Genomic DNA, 19684 nt, shown 5'->3' with positions numbered 1-19684 from the left:
TAGGATTGAAAAAAAGATATTATAATTGTAAAGCAATCATAAGAACTTACGTGCGTATACTTATAAGAAGGTTCGCTTGTGTCCTCGTCACTAATGTTGGCTTAGTATTTAGAAGATGATGAAATTGAGTGTCTCAGTTGCAAAAATGTATGCAGCACCTTAAACCAATATATTTTAGAAGACAGGCAACAATAGTAGCGAGATCTATTAGGCCTCCAGTACTCTCAAGCATTGCAGAACCATTACGTAGCCACTTCTTCTGACTAACACAAAACAAACAACGTCAAGAGATACATCACAATTAGTTTTATCGGTTAATTGGAAAATACCACTAAAATCTGTATATTCTACTCGGGAAGTCCCAAAAAATAAACATATAAACATATAATGTAACAAAACTGAGTCTAGGAATGAGTGTAAAAGTAGCACGTAAGAGAGAGTGGTTTCAAATACTCGCGTACATCAAGGCAATTGTTGAATCATATGCCAATTATTCTCTTGAAGTTGAATAGAACTAATGTGCCATAAAGAAAGATCGCCGTAGAATAGGTCTGTTATAAAAACTAGTACTTTAAGTAGTAAAAGTGAGCCACACTGCAGTCTGATTATAATATAGTGTGTAAACATCACACCTCTATGTACGTTTTCATTGACATTTTGATCCATCTAAATTAAGAAAAAATTAAAAAATTTTGTGATGTACTAAATATTTTGCAGTTATTCAACATATTGAACGCCAAACTATTATTTGCCCAAAAACTTCAACTACTGTAGTTTTTTTTTTTTTTTTTTACCAAGTTACCACAACAGCCCACTGACATAGTTGCCGAGGCCACATACTCACCACTTATTTGTTGGGGTGTATTGCCGCACCTATTTTGTCGTACAGTCACACTTTGGCAGTTATACAGCTCTCTGCTTACCGCCTAACATCGATCCGCGAATCCCTACCTAAAGCCCTAACTCTGTTTTGTAATAACCTAGGTCGGACGACCTCTAAGGTGAGGAAACAATCCTGAAACCACACTGAAGGAAAATTTCACGGAAAAATCTGTCTAGAAACTGCTGGGGTTCATAGATACTTTTTTCGATAAAAACAGTTTTTAACAAAAATCGAACGCACGACCCTTCCCACCACCTACGCTAATTACATCTCTAACGTCACGCTCATATCTGTAACATAGGCTCACACACTTGTTCGTAGTGCATGTTTAATACCCACAATACATTTGTTTCTAAAAGGCTAAGAAAAATGATCCTGTAATACCGTTTTATCTTTAATAGGGTGGTATTACATACCTCAGAATGTTGCTTCAAGATGTTTATAACACGCAGATTTTTTCCATAGGTATTATTGAAACATCGAATGTATATTAAAGATGGCAAAAAATATCCACAAACATTTCAGATCGTTTAACTATTACCTTTTTTTATATGCTTACTTAAAAATCTCAATTTATCATATAACCTTACGGAAGAATCACGCACAACTGCATTTATATGACCTAAAGAAATCTTCCAATTTTTTTGTATAACAAAATTACTTTTAAATAAACCTATTCGGTCATTGGCACCGATCGCTGGAATGAAAGTCACCCGAGCACTTTTAGAGCCTTAGAGAAAACGTAGATCGATGTCGTCGCACCCCAATGATTAAAAGATGTTCATCACTGAAACTCAAGTTAAATCTCTTCAAATTTGCATCTTTATTGATCTTGTAAATCAACTTTGCAATGTATTTTTCAATATTAATGTTTTTGAGGTACACAACAGTGTTTTTAACACGAAACATTCATGAAAAATAAATCATCCAGGAACAGCGAGAGGAGATAACATGAATAAGTAAGTCAAGAGCTATGCTGTTCATATAGTAATTGATATATAGGTAACGACGTTTCGAGTACACGATAGGTAGTCCTCTTCATGTCTAAATTTTCTAAGAGTAACGTCAAAGGAGTAACGTCACATTGCTGACATTGCTTCGAGTATAGACTCATTACTTCTTTCTTTGACGTTACTCTTACAAAATTTAGACTTAAAAACGACCACCTATCGTGTAGTTGAAACGTCGTCACCTATTTATCAGTAAATATATGAATAGCATAGCCCTTAACTTACTTATTTGTGTTATCAAATATTTATTTGTGAAAATCGAAATAATTCTTTTTTAATTTGATCTTTATTTTTTCATCTTGTTTGTTTAAAATATTTTTGAACCCTGAAAAGTGCAAACTTTTCTTTTATTCTATCTAACAACATTTTACTCAAAGATACTAGTATGTTAATGGCTTCTGTAATAGAGTTATCACTTTTTTCTAACTTTACAATTATACCAAAAAAAAAGTGCATTATTGAGTGAACGAAGATCATGTATGCTTTTGACAGCAGATTTTTGAAAAACTTTTTGATTACATGCGGGGGCTTAGCCAAACTGTCAAAATAATTTTTCAATGCTTCATACATTTTTAATAACTATTTAGTTGCAAAGAAAACGTTAAGCGATTGTGATTTTAAGTGGAATAAAAGTTGTTTGTGCTTGATTTCACTTTCTGTGCAGAAGTCCTTGAGAAATTGAGCGCAAACTGATTTATATTCTGGGTATAATAATTTCCATGTCAACAAGAAGTAGATCACATCTATGTTGTACCGTATTGTGGAGTATATGAGTAGAACGGCCTGTACCAACAATATTGGGATTAAGTCCATTTTTAAGCTTATAGAAAACATTACTTGTTCCTGCTAAGATGCCATCATCAAAGTTTGTGGTGCAGTTGTCATTTGAAAATGCTATAGACTTTAATACAAGGCCATGCTCTTGAAGTTGATTCAGAGTAATCTAAACGATCTGGTCAGATGTTTTATTCTCAGTAGATTTAATTTTCGCTTTTTTGTTTATCACAACATTGAATTACGATAAAAAATAATTTTATCCTACCGTGATTAGTAAAATTTGTAGAATCACTTAAATTATTGAATATCTACTAAATCACGTTTAAGTTCAGCAATCGATAATGGGTGTGATACCTTATTGATAACAGCTGCCGCTTTCGTTTGATTATATGTATTGTTTTTTGCTGTACTAGACTCTGAAAACATCACTTGGTTTAAAAAGTTACTTTAATCCAAAGAGTTGAATGACATGTATTGATATACTATATGGTAAGCCATTGCACCTTGGCATTAAGTATAACATTTTTTTGTTAGCTAGGTCCAGTTTTATCAGAAGATATTGTAATGTTAAAATTAGTCGTTTGAATTTTTAAATAAGTTTGCTGTTATTTTGTATTTTATGCTCCTTTATATTTAAATCCCCTTACTAGTAATGGAAATATTTATAAAACAAATGAAGCACTTAACTTCTCATTTACGTTTTCCTCTTTTTACCATAGGATATTTGTGTTGTTACTTAATGTTCAACGTTTACTTTTTACATGTTTGCATTTGAAAAAAAGTATACAATTTAACAAACAATCCTATCTACACTCGTCACACTCTTTTATACAATCTTCAAAACTTCTTAGCAATCTGTAGACAGAAAGATATATTTTTACTGTAATACAATGTGCCGACTTTACGGTTTTAGGTTATACATGCCAAAAAACAAAATTTTGAGTTCTGCACAGTCCTTCTTAGTACAGACACTAAGATTTTAATTGATTAGTTGTTAAATAATTCATAATCTTATAAGTAGTTTGAAACTTCGTATTTACTTCTACAAGTGCACGTCACCTGAAATTTTGGTGCTTCATGATCTACAACATTGTCTCAAGACTCAGGTAAACGTATTTTTTCATACACGATTCTCAGTTATTTAAATATACACAAAAAAGTTATTAATACGATGTAAACTTACGTAAATTGATCTAAAGTTAATACGCAAAACACTTGCACAGCCTAATAAGACGCTAATTGATAGCTTACTTACCTGTCTGTCTGAAACCAAGTGGCAGATGACGTGACAGACAGTACTATCCAAACTTATTATAAGATTACTAAACAGTACCTATTTTCGTTCTTGGCGTTGCTTAAACGGTGGATAATTCTCGAGCAGTATTCCCACTGTTGTCACCGAGTTGGCGCAAAAATTTGAATCTCAAAAAAAAAAAAATCTTAAGCTACTTGAAACCAATAATTGCAGATCGTTATTTAGGTGGCACGTAGGTGTTCGGTCAGTGAGAATACATGCAATTTTTTTACGTGTCAGCACATTGTTCCGGAGTGCTAGATTCTTGGAGGCTTTTTTCGAATCGTGAATAGTAAAAATCTACTGCTTATCATTGATTTGATTGGATCTTCCCTTGATACGAAATACATCCATTTTCTACCCGGCCTTTTTTAAAACTTCTCCTGGACTGTCTCCGCACACTTTAAAAACTAGGATACATCCGAGGAAACCCGAATGCACGGCAGCCCTACTTTGCTCAATTACACTACATAATTTTCTCTACAAGTGTAAAAATCTTACAAACAACTTGCGAACTTTCTTAACATTTCTCATCCCAACGTGGCTCACCGTAGTCTTCTGATTCCTCTTTTAACTAGACACATAGTTTATGAGCAGTCCTTAACTAAGAAAGAATAGTTAAGGACCATAAACAGAGGACTTTTTTGATTTAATAATGGAACCTTAAAGTCTCGTACTGGGGCCGTATCTGAACCAAATTATGGTAAATAATTTAAAAAATCATGTTAAAACATGCCATACCTTAGAGAAAAAGTAAAATAGGCGATACAACAGCACAAACATATTGTTAACTGTTGTTGCAATGTTTATATCACTAATTTTTCAAAGCGCTTTTATCTCAGTTCTGACATTTAACAAGACAAAAAATGTGAAGTGTTTGAAGTGTTTCATCTTTACGATAATGTTTTGAGCCGTATAGCATTTTCTTAAATATAAGAATAGTTTTTTTATTAGCTAATTTGTCTTTGGTTAACTTTTTTTCGTTTAAAGTAGATGAACTATTACTCATTTAAAAAAACTAAGATGTAGGTCTCAGGACTCCTAGCAAAAGTAATTCTTTAAAACAGTCCGTTACTAAACGTGATGTTATGTAAAATTAAAAAAAAAAAGAATTGTTTTTGACCCTAACATAATAAAAATTAATTTAAAAAAAAACGATGGTCAAGTTTAAAATTAAAAAAATTCTACGTATCTGTAAGTGTGAACTGTCATTTTCTTTTGAAAACGTGTCAAAATTGTTATATTTGTCTGATATTTTTTTTTTCTAAGATATACAAATTTTCTCTGTTTTTTTCAAGGTTACATTGTCATAGGATTTTCTTATAATTATCTTTGTATATTAATGTAATATTTTTTAAACGTATTATGATATTTTTTAAAATTTCACTTTGATTTTCTGCTAGTAGTTCAAATACTATATATTAAAAGAAATCTCTAAATATTGTGCCAAATCACTTAATTTGTATGCCTAAATATTTTTAATCGCCATTAAGAAACTCGTACGTATTATTATTTTTCACCTATCACGATTTTCTTACCGGCTGCAGTTTTTTTCTGGCTCTCTAAAGTTTAGTTATATTATTTCTTAATATTTATTATAATATTTTAAATATCTTTCTATATTATATAGTTAACTCAGTGGAGCATTCCACACAAACCCCCTACCGCCCCCCATTTGCCCCCCACCGCCCCCCCACCAACCCCCCACAAAATAAGGTAAAAATTCGTTATTTTCTTGCTTATTTTGACATATTGTAGTTTTTCTCAAAATCCCCCACAGCCCCCCACCGACCCCCCACACATTTTTTCATAGCCACCCACCGCCCCCCCCCCCACCGATCCCCCACAAAATATTATATGAATAGTATAGAAGTATGGTATGAGTCTTTATTCAAGCCAGGGGGTTCAACCACGTATGGCTTCATGGGATAATAAAAATGTATGTTTTAATATTTAATTAAATAGTTACAGATTACTGCACAATACTATAATCGGCTAAACTTAAATACAATTAATTGTATTTCGATTTACTAGATCCCTTGGTTTCTTTGTAAGCATAAAGTTTTGGGTGGGCTGACTTTTTTTGTAAGCATTTTGTAACGTTGCATTTTGCCAGCCCTGTCAATGTGTTAAAGTCTATTACCACATTCCTACCAAATCACATGGAAATATTGTATAGTATTTTTTCTCAAAACATCCCACATTCCCCCACCTACCCCCTATAGCCATCCCACTGACCCCCACGAACTTTTTCATGGCCCCCACCGCCTCCCCACACCACTTTTTTGAAACCTGACCGTGATCATACCGTCTTTACCTATCTTTGAACAAAACTGTCTTATTGCCATGATTTATTTCATTGTAAAGAAGAAATTAAAAGTCATAAATTGATTCATAGGGGGTTGTTGCGCAAAACATCATTATTTATCCAATTAAGTACGTTTAAAAACCAATTTATATGGAGTTAACAATATTTTGAAACCAAATAATATATACACATATATTGTTGCGCATAATTATTATATCATCATCACTTATATAGTCCTTTAATACACAATTCTTCTTTTTACGTACATAAATTTAAGTTAAATTTAGAGTATCATTATTATATACAATGAAAGTTTTGCATCACTTTATGAGTCATCTTATAAAGCCTGATGAAACCACGAAGACTCACGTTCATTTCTATTTTGTTTTATATTAATGCTAAAATTGGTACAATAGATGAACACGATATACATTCATGATATGTATTATTTATTAATAAATTTTACCTATACATAAAAAAACAATAATTAAATCATGTTATGAATATAAGATACATTATTTTATTAAAAAATTTCTTTCCAAACTATATTTTCAATCTTTAAACTGTTTTGTCTATTGACTTAAACAAAAATTCCATTTTCATTTTTGCATCTTGATAAAATCACGTATAATTGACCATGAGAAAATAAAGGTTTTTTTAAGTATAATCCCACATTATCAAAACTTTGACCTTGAGACTTATTTGTAGTCATAGCAAATGCTACAACTAATGGGAATCGTTTTCTATATAAAATAAAAGGTAATAATGAAGTATTTCCAGTATTTAATGTAATTTTTAGAATTAAAACTTTATCACTAATTTTTTCTCCCGTTACTAATTCGCCTTCTACGTTATACTTCAGTAATTGAGTAATTTGCAATCGTGTACTGTTACATAATCCGTCTGATATACTCAAATTTCGAATTAACATTATTATTATACCTATTTTCAATTTAAGTTTATGAGGTGGCAAGCCTTCATGAATGTTGTTTAATATTTCTACGGGAAAATTTATATCAATATTATCATCTGGTTTATCAAAACCTTGATTTGTTGCAATATCGATGCTGTAATAAGTTTTAGTTTCCCCATGTAATTTACTTAAAATCTTATTCTTTAAAAAAAAAGTATATTATTATGTGAAGTTAGTATCACGTTATTGTCAAAACAGTTGCTGTAATTACCAAATATTTTGGTACAGACATCATTTGTTATCCAGGATTTAGAAATGTTAAATGTTTCTATGTCCCTTTTCTCCAATTCTTAACAATAATTTTAAAAATTCGTTATTACTAGAACGGATGTTTTTTTTATATTCTTAAAATTTTGAAGAAGTTCCATAAAAATGATAATTTAATAGTTTCTTTTATTATTATAGTTCTATTACCGTTTTCTATAACTGGAAGGATTTGTCGAAAATCTCTTCCTAATACTATTAATTTATTACCAAAGCAAAGTTTTGTATTACACAAGTCTCTCAACGTTCTATCAACGGTTTCTAAAGCTTTTTTCGGAATCTTAGAAGCCTCGTCCCATATTATTAAATCAACTTCCCTTAATTTTTTTTTTCAGTTTCAAATTTTAAAAATACACTTTCAACATTATCTAAGTCTAGAGGTAAACGAAAAGTTTTATGACTGGTCATACCTTTTGGTAGTAATACAGATGCAATTTCCGTCCAAGCCATTCACAAAATATTTTTACCTCTAGAAATAAAGTAATAAATGAGTGTCTTATATAAGTAGGTTTTTCCGGATCCACCAGGACCATCTATGAAATATACTTTTTCATCTTGTTCACAAAAAAGTGTTAAAAATTTTTCTTTGATCTTCATTTAAATTTGTGTACATTGTATCGAACATTTTTTTACTGAAAGATATTTCCTCAATATTGCAATTATATATATAGTTGCTAATGGTTTGTGTCGGTAAACTAAAAGACTTACATGATTTACCTTTTGATACCAAAGTTTGATTAATATGTAAAAGAGCACAATTATTATTATCATTATCGAAGTCTTCCGTAGAATATTTTTTATATTCATTCCATATTTTATCTCCTTGAATGTTTTCTGAAATCAAAAACCAAGCAAAAAATTGTCTTAACTGGTATGGAAACATAATTGTTATGGCTTCTTTGAAAATATTGTCGATTTCAGAATCATATTCTATTAAACCCATTGCAATTGCAGTATCCCTGAAATTTTCATATGTTATTCTATTATGTTTTTTAACGTCTTCAAACGATGTAGCCCCATGTAATTTATTTAAAATAAGTTTAAAAAAAAAGCATTCATGATCTTTTGAAGATACTTTGTTTAATCTACCTATAGCAATATTTTTCAGTGTAACTTTAAAAAATGTAAAGTTCTGGAATGTTAACACATTTTAGTGATTTTGCAAAATCATCTTCTTTATTTAATTTAAACCAAGCTGCAAGGGGTGTTTGATAATTTTTTATTACATTTTTGATATTATTTTCTTTAAATATGTGTTTTTGTTTATTTTCAAGATGAACAGCTAGATTTACAACTGTATGACTTCTACCACAAATTGGATATTCTTGAAGTCTCCAAGCTGCTTCCATTGGACTTACATATCTAGCATCTACGTAACTACTAATTGTACTTTATATTGATACTGCTTTGTATTGATGCACAATATTCGGAAGTTGGGGGGTTGGCGCGCAGTGCGCGCAGGGGGGCGTGAGCCCCACCAGTACAATATATATTTATAACGTTGCATTATCAGCCCCGAATCGACGTTTTCAAGCCATCCCGATACAACGCACTAAAACACCTCCGATCACATACGACACCTAAAACGACAAAACTTTGCGACCTAATACTCTCTCTTACACCTTGGCTTGGCTCAGCTTCGCTCTCCCGATGTAACTCTCCACTTAGAGGAGGCCCCGCCGCGGACTGTCTGTTGGGAGGTGGACAGTTCCCGAGGGAAATGACCAGGATATGAATGTTCCCCACTAATACAAATAAATACGCTAACACGAATTCCACCTTTAGACTACTCTTTATTTTATTTACAATAGATGAACACTACAAAGAAATGACACTATTTCTGGTGCTGATTTGCAAGACGCAGATTTATACATTCATCCCTATACTCATACATCCACACCCGCACTTCTATATACATGCATACGCACACCCAAAGTTCCCGACACGCGATCTAGAGAATGGCTAACTCCGAGGTTACGACGACCCGGTTCGATCACGAGAACACTTGGCCACAACGAAACTCCTTCGATCACGAGCTATCTCACACATCAACTCGACGACAAGAACACACTATACATTCTCTCTTTGTCCTACCAGGTGTCCTACCGTCGGTCTCACCAGCTGGTCTGCCGAGTCTCAGACAACGCTGCAAACGCGCACTCTTATTGTCTTCCTCTTCGACAACTGGATTCTCGCTCTCACGTATGCGTTGTCTCTTTTCTTCTACTTTTTTCTCACTGTCTCTTGCTCTCTTACTCTCTTAGTAACCTTGACCCCCCATTTACACTTCTTACTTTTTTCCTCAACCACAAAGAAATCCACAGTACCTTCAACCACACACACTCATCCACACGCCAGATTTTTACCCTTACCCTCGACACGCCCTACACCCCAACAACCTCACTTCGGCGCCACATACTATGTCCCTCTTCCTCACTTCCCCATTGATCGCTAACCTTCCCTCAAGGAGCCCTCTCAGTCTCGCTGCTCGCGTCCTACTGCGTCGAAATCTCTTCTATCTCTTTCTTTCCCCTATTTCTCTCATACGACCTAGCTTGCACACGTCTCGTTTTTCCCCTTAGCTACACGTATATACACATGCACTCCCTGTTTCTGGCGCATTACAGTTTTACAGGAGACACCGTAAAAATACAATAAATAATTACAATAATCGTTACAAATCGACAACCCATCTATTTTCCCACCAACCTACAGATACACACTAAAATTTACGCATACATAAAGACCCGCGAACACAGTATTAACGTTAACATTATTTGTCGTCTTTTAATTCCACATTTCTTCGCTTTTTCCGCTCCCACTTCTCTTTGCTCTTCTCACCGGCTACATGTCTCCGTCGTCCTCTCCTCTTTCCTCGCATGAAACATAACAAAAAACAAACACACGTACACAGGGCATTAAAACGAGCCTAAAACATCAAATTTTACATAGAGTCGAGTTTTGGTGTTTTTCGGCTCAAAATGAAAAACGACCACGTTATATTTTTATTTTATTTTAAGGTTGCGTATGTGTGTGCTGGTGTACTCATTTGTACTTGTATGTAAATTGTTTCAGATCCGCAGGTTAGGCTCATCCATAGAGTGACCTATGCCAGTATGTGTAAAAAAGTTGTTGTGCAGTGCTTTCACTAGCAAGGTGTAGTAGCTATAAATCTAACGTAAAAAAAAGAACGTGTGCTGAGATGTTTTGTACCATGGTGTATATTTATTACAGAGTATGGAGTAGAAAAGTAGAAAATAAGGATTGAACTGCTCTTTCATAGCAGAACAAAATATCGCTCACTCTATCGCCTTTCAGCTATTAATTTCTCTCTTCTTCTGATATAATTGCAGCCGTTTCATTTATTTCTCATCTAAAACTGTATACAGAACCAAAAACTCCTGTTACTATTCCAAAACGTCCATTTTCTGACTCTGATAAGGCTATGTAGTACGATAAAATTATCAAAAAAGCATGGTTTTTTTAGGGAAATTGCTATTAGCGCAAAAAAAATCTGCGTGGTAGTTAAACGGTTTCAGAACAAATCTAAATAGTTTTAGACTTCAAATTATGTCAGCTAATGGCCCAGAAAAATGGTAATAGTGGCCAAAAATGGTTTTTAACGTCTAGAAAAAAACTGGAGAGTCAGACAGAAAAGTTGTACTAGTAAGAAAGATGTAAAACTTCAAGACCAAGAAAATAAGCTCCAGTGGGATAAAATAGGTCCAGCCGTTTTTTCGCAATTTGCAAAAAGGTGCTACGTAGGACCGTTTTTTTTTCAATTCTATAACTAGTATTTCCTTAAATATAAATACTTATTAGGTGCAAGGTATATATTGTGTCCCTCAACATCCATACCAAATTTCGAGACGATCGGTTGTAAAATTTTTGCAAACCGCTCAAAAGCTTGAACACGTTGTTAAACTTATAAGTATAACTCACCTTTGTTGATACAAAAAGTATTCTTCGGACAGAGTTGGTTATCATTATTTTTTTCTAGAGTTTCAGTGAGTACTGGAGCCTTTTTAGTTTTATCATCTACTGTTTGATTCTGTGCATTTTCAATGTTGATTGGTTGCAAGATGTGATTAATTTGTTTTTTGTGATTCAGCCCTAAAAACAAGTACAAATTAATAATAAGAAATTGCTATGCCCATTAATGCAAGAAATTTAATTGTAAGATACTCTATCGTTTTTATACCCATGTTTTGCAGTTCTTTTTGGTTATTACAAAATCACTACTTATTATATCTGCACTTAAAATATCATTAGAAGTAATTTGAACGATATTTAACTGTTGCAATTTCGAATGATCACTATCTTGTGAAAGACGTATGATTTCAACATTTGGGTCATTGTTCATTGATGGTAGATATAAACTGTGAGAATGAAATTATTGTTCAACATTCACAGGTATTGGATGACTATTAGATGGTAAGTGATTGGGACAAGAAATAGTTAAAGCAGCATCTTGAGATATTTTATTAGTATCAGGTAGATTTATATTATTATTGACAAAGTTTTCATGATAAATTTCACTCAAATATAAAAATTAAATTAAAAAGTATGTAATCGTTAAGGATTAATCTTAAAAAAAAATTTATGCATATGTGTGACGTACAGTATCTAGAGCCTTTGTAAGTTCGCGCCCAAGACTTACCTCTCACGGTGCATGAGCAACGAATACAGAGTATGATGATCACCTTTCGGCGGTGGGCCCGAGCGTTATCAGCTCTCCCGCTCTCTCTCTCTCTCTCCGATCAGCCTCCGAACCTAACGCCACGTACGCGACTGCTCTCGCTTTGAGACACTAAAAAACGGACATGAACTTTCTTCCACGTGTATTCAATCCCCTTACACCCCCAAGCTCCACATCTCCCACGTAACATGTGAATCTATTCCTAAAACTTCAATAAAATTTTCAAAATTGTAAATATTCAAAATCATGATTTTCAGATACCTCAAAAAAAAGTATAATAGAGCAATACTTTTGGATTATATACCGATGGAATTTCCACTCAGCTTGATTTAGTACTCGAACATACATTTTTTTTCAATGTTACCTGTCCATGATCCAGCTTGAACTGCATTTTCACACTCAACAAGAGTTTCATTAGGTAAGCTCTTCTGAAATGTTTCCAGTAGAATGAAGCTAGTTGAGTCTTGAACTTGCTTTATAGGTCCATTGGATTTCTTTCTTTTATTAAAAACATTAAAATCAGCAGCTTCAAATTGAAAAGGGTACAGCCCAGATGCTTTAAGTCCACCCTTAATTATACTTTTTTCCTCGCTCATACTCTCAAGTGTGATTTTTGAAACCACTGAAAAGTCTTCTTTTGTCCATCGTTTTGTTAGTTTCTCATTTTTCTACTTTGAAACCATTTTTCTCCAGGCTTCTTTAAAGGGATGAAAAAATGATATGTCCAGAGCCTCTGGTGGAAGACGTTAGTTATTAACTCAAAAAATGTCAGTTGTCATCCATCCAGACTCTGATACACCAATGTCCCAAACTGCAGGAGTAGTCTCAACCATAATTTCTAGAACTTCTTTTTTATACTTAAACATAAGCATAGGTGGAGCTCGGCTGCCGTCTGCAGCATACATAAACAGGGCAGTAAGACTCTCCTTTTCTCGATTAACGAGTTCATAAACTGAACGTAAACCCTTTCTTGTGAAAACTCTCTGACTCTGGACACAATGCAATATTGGTTTCATCACAATTAAATATTCTGTCTGGAGTGATGTCCATCAAGTTCTTGGATCTCAAGTAAGCTTCTTGATCTTGGAACCGTTCTTTCATGTCCTCTTGTGTAACATTTGCTCTGCTCATACTTCGATGTTGTGGTTTTCCGAGTGATGCTTTAGGATGGTGCTTCATAAAATTCTCATACCAGTGACGGCATGGGCGATCATTGATAAAAGGCCTTGATTTTTTCAATAACTTTACATATTTTTCCATAGAGTCAAGAAGTTCTGTTTTTGTCACTGGAGAACCTTAGTCAGCCTTGTATATAATCGAGTCAACAACTTTCTTTTCTCATCATGAAACGGTATTAGGACCCATTATTTTTTTTGCAGTATTTGGATTCTGTTTTTTTCTCCATACAGTTGCTGCTGGCACTTCATAAGCATTAGCTGCTTTTCTGAAAGAGAAACCCGAATCAACTAATTTCAGAGCATTACTTATCTTATCTTCAGTGCATTGAACTCTTTTCACTTTGTTTTTTTTCCATCGCTTTTTTCCACCATAACTGATTTTTTCAAAATTATACCACTTTAAGTTAGTACAGAATGGGGACTTGATTTGCTGACTTTTTTTTGCATGATTGTTGCTTTTTCTTGTCAGCAGTTTTCATGACTCTTGTACAAATGTATCTGAAAATTTAATTAAACTGTTATTTAAAAAAGAAATATAACAGCAATTATGCTGTAAGTACCCATATAAGAGAAATTTATAGGTTAGTTATTTGTTTATTTTACTGTTATGATTTAGTACACTTACCTTTTTATCAGTAAATAAAATCTAATTTTGCACTCAATTTTTTGGTAACAATCAATTTACTATGAGTATTTGAATGTTGTTAATTTTTAAAACTTAGTATTATGTAGTATAAACAAAGTTATTCGGGAACTGTTTCATAGCAAGGGACTTTGTGTGATATGTACACGTCCATGGAATATGAAACACGCAGTTTTTCGTTTCAAGCATACGGACATACTTGAAACTAATGTCCTATTTAATGAGACATACCTGTTTTAAGGAAAATAAGGTATGATTATTACAAAAACACTTTCGATAGCAATGAATGAGGTTTTAGCTTTATATTAATCCATTTCATACATAAACCTTGTTTCATAATTAGGTCATTTACCTTACGTTGAAAAACCAGCTACGTCCAACTTTTTTGCGGAGGAACGATTTTTGCTTCTTGCAGTGGTTTGCAAAAAGTTTACAGCCAATCGCCTTGAAATTTAGTGTGGATGTTGAGAGGCACAAAATATACCTTGTTCTTAATTTTCAAGTCTTAATATTTAAGGAAACGCGATACTGAGATTATGTATAAAACTTAAAACGCGCTTGCAGTTGCTAATCTGTTTTCCGGTGTAGTCTTTATCAAGTGAACTGGTGTGCAAAAAAGCTAAACAGCAAAGTACCTTCATTCAACAAAAAGCTTAGAAGTAAAACAGCTGGCGTGACCCAGCCCTGCCACGAGAGCTTGCATAGATGTCTATTTGATGTCGTAGAATAACCGAGGCGACTTGTTTTAGCGTAAGAAACTAGTGGCTGTCAAGCCACACTACTTGATGTCATGGACCTCGATATAAATGCGAAGTTCTGGTTAAACTGAAAGTTTCACTAGCGTGCACAGACAAAAGGGGGCCGTTAAGCTGAAAAGTAATCTCTATGATGCGAAAGTAATGAGCTGTAGTGTTGAATGTGAGCTGCCCCTATTTGAATTTGGTGGCTTGCTTCTTCATTACCGACAGGTCGCGGTGCGCAAACGCAAAACTCGCGAGTAGAACGCGCGAAACTTGAGGAATGGGACTGTGGGAGAACCGCAGGAGAGGGAAGCAAGCGTAGTGGTGCTACGATCGCTCTTAGTGAGATACATGTTCACGAGCTGTGAGCGAATGAAGTGGAAATGGCACCCAAAGGGTGTATCAAATTGGTGAAAATATATTTCATATTTCTATAAAATTTATGTTGAGTATTATATTCCGTTTTCTGATGACTCCTGATTCCGTCTTATTCCGTTGTCAACACAAAGCATTGAATATGCGACAACACATATAAATTAAAATGCAAGATTAAATAATTTATTTTCGAGATACTCTCAAGACCTTGTTCTACGCTAAATTGTCAATACACATTTTATTCAGTTTGCCTTATGCAATTCTTTTAATCTGGGATGATACTAAATTTTTCAAATTGATGAAAGAGTTATTTCGATAGGCGTTCAAAATGTTTTGTTATTTTTTATTCGAAAACTACTCAAAACTATGCAACAACACAAGATATAGTGCTATATGAAGAGCTTATAAAAGAGAAGGGGTTCGAATATCTTTTATTTCTTTTAAATAAATTTTATTATTTGAGCTATACACATAACAATGATGTTTGAACACTGCGATCCTAAAAGCTGTAAAAATAGTTTCTCTGAATTTTCATGTAATATAATTTCCTTAATTCATAATAGTTTTATATCACACAAATTTTACTATCAGTGATTACTATCTATCACTTTATAAGTAAAGAACTAATTTTACATTGTATTTTTAGAAATTAATACTATGCATTTTTATCACCAACGTTTTAATTTTTTGTGACTTGTTCACCTCTACACCGTATGTATTTTAATCATTCAGTTATTTACAGATACATAAAAAATGTGGTTTAATTTATTTTTGATAAATTTCAGGACAATTGGAAGCAGAAATAATTAACTGTACGACCGGTAAAGATGAACTTGGGAAACCATCAAGAATATCGAAACATGGATTTTTCGCAAAGTTCTATAACCTTCTTGGCAAATTAAGTACAATTGATGATATTGACAAGTCTTCTTGTCGCAATTATTTGGATGCTAAATCTTCTGTACAAAATTACTCGGTAAGACAAGTGTTTGCTTATTTTAACCAAGTAACATTCTCTTACTTATTAATGTGGTTGTTTATCTAGTTTTTAGTCGATTGTGAATTTAAAAAAAGATTAAGAAGATAAGCTCTAGCAGTTTAAGCTCAGTGATCCCACAACCCTATAGCAGTTTTAAATTTCCCTTTACGCGCACGTGCGCGCACGCACACACTTGCGCAAGCTCACACACACACACACGCACGCACGTTACATTGATCCTGACGCAACGGGGTTTTGATCTACTTTCGAACAAGTTACAATTACTTGATTTACTACTACTACTAAAACATGTATTATGTATGTATAACAATTGGTTACTCAAATCGCTGAGTTAGGTGAGACTTAGGTTTACAGCTTGTTATCAAGGAGATTACAGGAATAGTAAGTTTCCTTTCTTTTTTATCAGTTTTTGTCGACACTTTAGCTGCATAACATAATTGGTTGTACATAGCTATTTTATTGAACATTACGTAAACTACTAAATTTCATGATTGCACTTCTTACTCACGACAAGTGATAAGGAAAATGGAAAATCATGTTATGTTTTCGTTGCCTACCATTTATTTTTCATTTTTTTTTTTTACATTTTAAATTATGTTGCCAAACTTGGAATTAATTTATTATTTAATATGGCAGAAATAAACAGTATTACCTATTTTTCTTATAAAATATTTTATTATTTATTAAATTCGTTTCACAAGTTTGTTCAGTTCAAAAGGCACATTTTCTTAATGATGCAACGAAATCATTATTGTTTTTCTTAGTGCTTTGCGAAATTTCTGGAGTACCCAAACGACAGTTCTTAGAATTCCTTTTTGTCGACTTTAATATATTACTTTGCTTTGACTTATACTTTCTCATCTTTTGCAGATTTATAGTAAAATAAAAATCAATACCATGGATACTACTACATTCATACTTTTATTATTTATCCAAGGGTTGTTATCAGAAGAGCTTACATAAATTATAATTATGTACTATTGCTTACCCTAAGCACTCTCTGTCTTTCGCATTAAATTACTAATGTATGAATTGCTTTGCACAGTATAGTTAGTCAACAAACAATAAAGTGCTCTGAATTGGGCTCTGGAAAAAACTTCAATAATTTCTGAACTACCCTTAATTTATTATTCATAGTGGGTATTCATTGAAATCTAGCAATTTCTACTATTGATTCGTATTTACTAACTAAGAAGACCATGTAAATGCCGTGCAAGCCATTTCCCCTTTGGATAACTAATTATTTAACGTTTTAAAGCTAATAATAATTTTGATAAATATTAAATAACGTTAACTTCAATATTAAATGTCTTCACTTTTGAGATGCATGGAGTACAAAATGGCAGTACATTAATTTTTACTAATAGCAAATAGCTGTATGTTTATTTATCTTTTATTGGCCTTGTCTCACCTAAGCTGTGTTTACACGCATGTTAAATAAGACCTTCCAGTGTAAGAATAGCCGATAACCTACCGTAGAAGTGAAAGAGTGGTTATTTTCGGCAGCCGAACACGCGTACATATGAACGCAGCCTCTTTGTTGTGACCACCAGTTAAATTTAACGATGCTATACTAAATTTATGTGTTTTTGAATTTTAAAATTGTATAGTCAAAAACAAATAATTTGAGGCACCATTTTGTTTAATATCAAAAAACCACAGAGGTGCCCGCGAAAAAGTGACGAATTGCTGTTTTGTACCTGAGCCCTCTAGATGTAAGGCACGCATTCTACCACGTAAGTAACTATGAGCTCTCGCAGCATCTATTAACGGAATGCCGTACGTGCCACCACTGAGAATATGTTAGGTGAAGCTTGTCATTCGTGACTAGTCGCCACTTGTGGTAAGTTTGGTAATGAAGCTTTATTGACGATTTTTGTTTCCGTACACGCACACTTGGCCATGTAATTTTCACAAATCAGTTTGACAAGTAATTAAACTAAGTAAATACGTGGGATAACGCAGATAAATAAAGCATTTCAGAGCAGTACAGGTTATATTGTGAAAATACTCCTTCATGTGCATCAAATATGTTATCTTTCAGGTGTTCTATTCGATGTAAAAATGAGTTTGTTCCAAATGAGCAGTGGTGCTCGTAACCGTCAAGTTGCCAGTCAAAAGTAGTCGAATCAAACTGGATACAATTGAATCTATGTTCCCCAGAGCTACTACTATTATTTTTGAATGGGATAATAAAAAATGTTTTTGTAAGGTCGATAGTAATAAAATTAAAGTATTGCTGAATATCACAAATTATGAAGTGTTCATTACTTAATCCACCGATTGCTTTTAAACTTAATGGTTGTATTAGCAGATAATAAATTGTGTAATGACCTCATTCAGCTGCTTCCACTGAAATTTTAAGCAAAAAGAGGAAGAGAGTTGCGAAGTTACTGAATGCAATGTCAGGTACTCAGGACATTTAAAACTGTGAAAAAAAGCCAGCTAATATAAGTGTAGCTGTTTTAAATTAATTTTTCTAATATCTCATTTTTCAAATAATTGTATAATTTATTATCTTCTTTAGTCTTCTTCAAAAAAACTTAGGCCAATTTATAGGTGGGCTGGAAGCACGAAGCTATAAATGATGCCAAGCGCATGACAAATAGATAAAAATGCCTGTTGGTGAAGTTAAAGTCATGAATTTAACAAGAGCAAAATGTTTTAGTTGCAATTATACTTTGCAGTAAGTATTAAGAATAATGAAAAATGAAAATAACTTGTCTTACTCAAGACAGTTAGAAATTAAGTTTAGTAATTTTTATAGAAAGACTTTTGATCGATTCACAAACATAAATGATATTGTATCAGATTTTTAGGGATTCTCTTATAAAATTATCGTCACTAACGGCAAGTACCAGACTTACATTTTGACAAACAACAATAAAGAAAATGTTGGACACAACCGATGTAAACGGATTGCTTTTAATCAACTAAAAAATGAAAATGAACTGATTAATTATCAAAATTTAGAATCACTGTAGCAAGAAATTTCTTCATAAAAGTTGATATTTCTACTTGGAATAAAACAAATGTCATTAGAATACTAAAATACCCTAACAATAATACAAAAAAAATAATGCACATGATCACAAAGAAAAACATTATTTAAAACTTTTTTAAATATTTTTTTTTTATGTTTATAGGCATTTATCGCACAAAATTTTTATCGTCTCATTTAAAATACTTGAATATTTATTTGACTGGCTCAAGGTGAGTTGAGATGGGTCTAGAAGTTTGCCAGAATGGTTTGAAAGTCATAAGAGAGAGAAAGGTTGGATGTAGTCTCGTGATAAATCTTTCTCTCACTCTAATGAGCTTCAATACCAGTCTGGCAAACTCCATCTAAACCCGCTCTTATAATATTAATAATTGATTTCTCGCTTGGACGTTGGTGAAACATTTCAAATAAAAATGTATATTAATAAGTAAAAACTTAAAAGTTGGCTTTGTTTCACAATGTTTTATTATTCGCAGACAGCTGTTTCGGCAGTTACGCCATTGTCAGATGCTCGACATACACTGAATGGTCTATGTACA

The 19684-nt window shown here is 33.1% G+C and overlaps 1 protein-coding gene across 1 annotated transcript in view; it reads left to right on the top strand.

The window, feature by feature from the left end:
- The window catches only part of Adar (adenosine deaminase acting on RNA), a 349448-nt gene that overhangs the window by 291563 nt on the left and 38201 nt on the right, over window positions 1-19684 (top strand). Inside the window, exon 6 of the mRNA XM_089597228.1 lies at window positions 15930-16120. Within this exon, the coding sequence (XP_089453354.1) occupies window positions 15930-16120 (191 nt within the window). The remainder of the gene's footprint in view (window positions 1-15929; window positions 16121-19684) is intronic.

This window comes from Copidosoma floridanum, unplaced genomic scaffold, assembly GCF_036245765.1.
Source record: "Copidosoma floridanum isolate Cflo_tuat_1 unplaced genomic scaffold, Cflo_Japanese_pri ptg000031l, whole genome shotgun sequence".
Classification (NCBI taxonomy): domain Eukaryota; kingdom Metazoa; phylum Arthropoda; class Insecta; order Hymenoptera; family Encyrtidae; genus Copidosoma; species Copidosoma floridanum.
The sequence above is the reverse complement of the archived record's forward strand: the minus strand, read 5'-3'. Positions and strand labels throughout refer to the sequence as shown.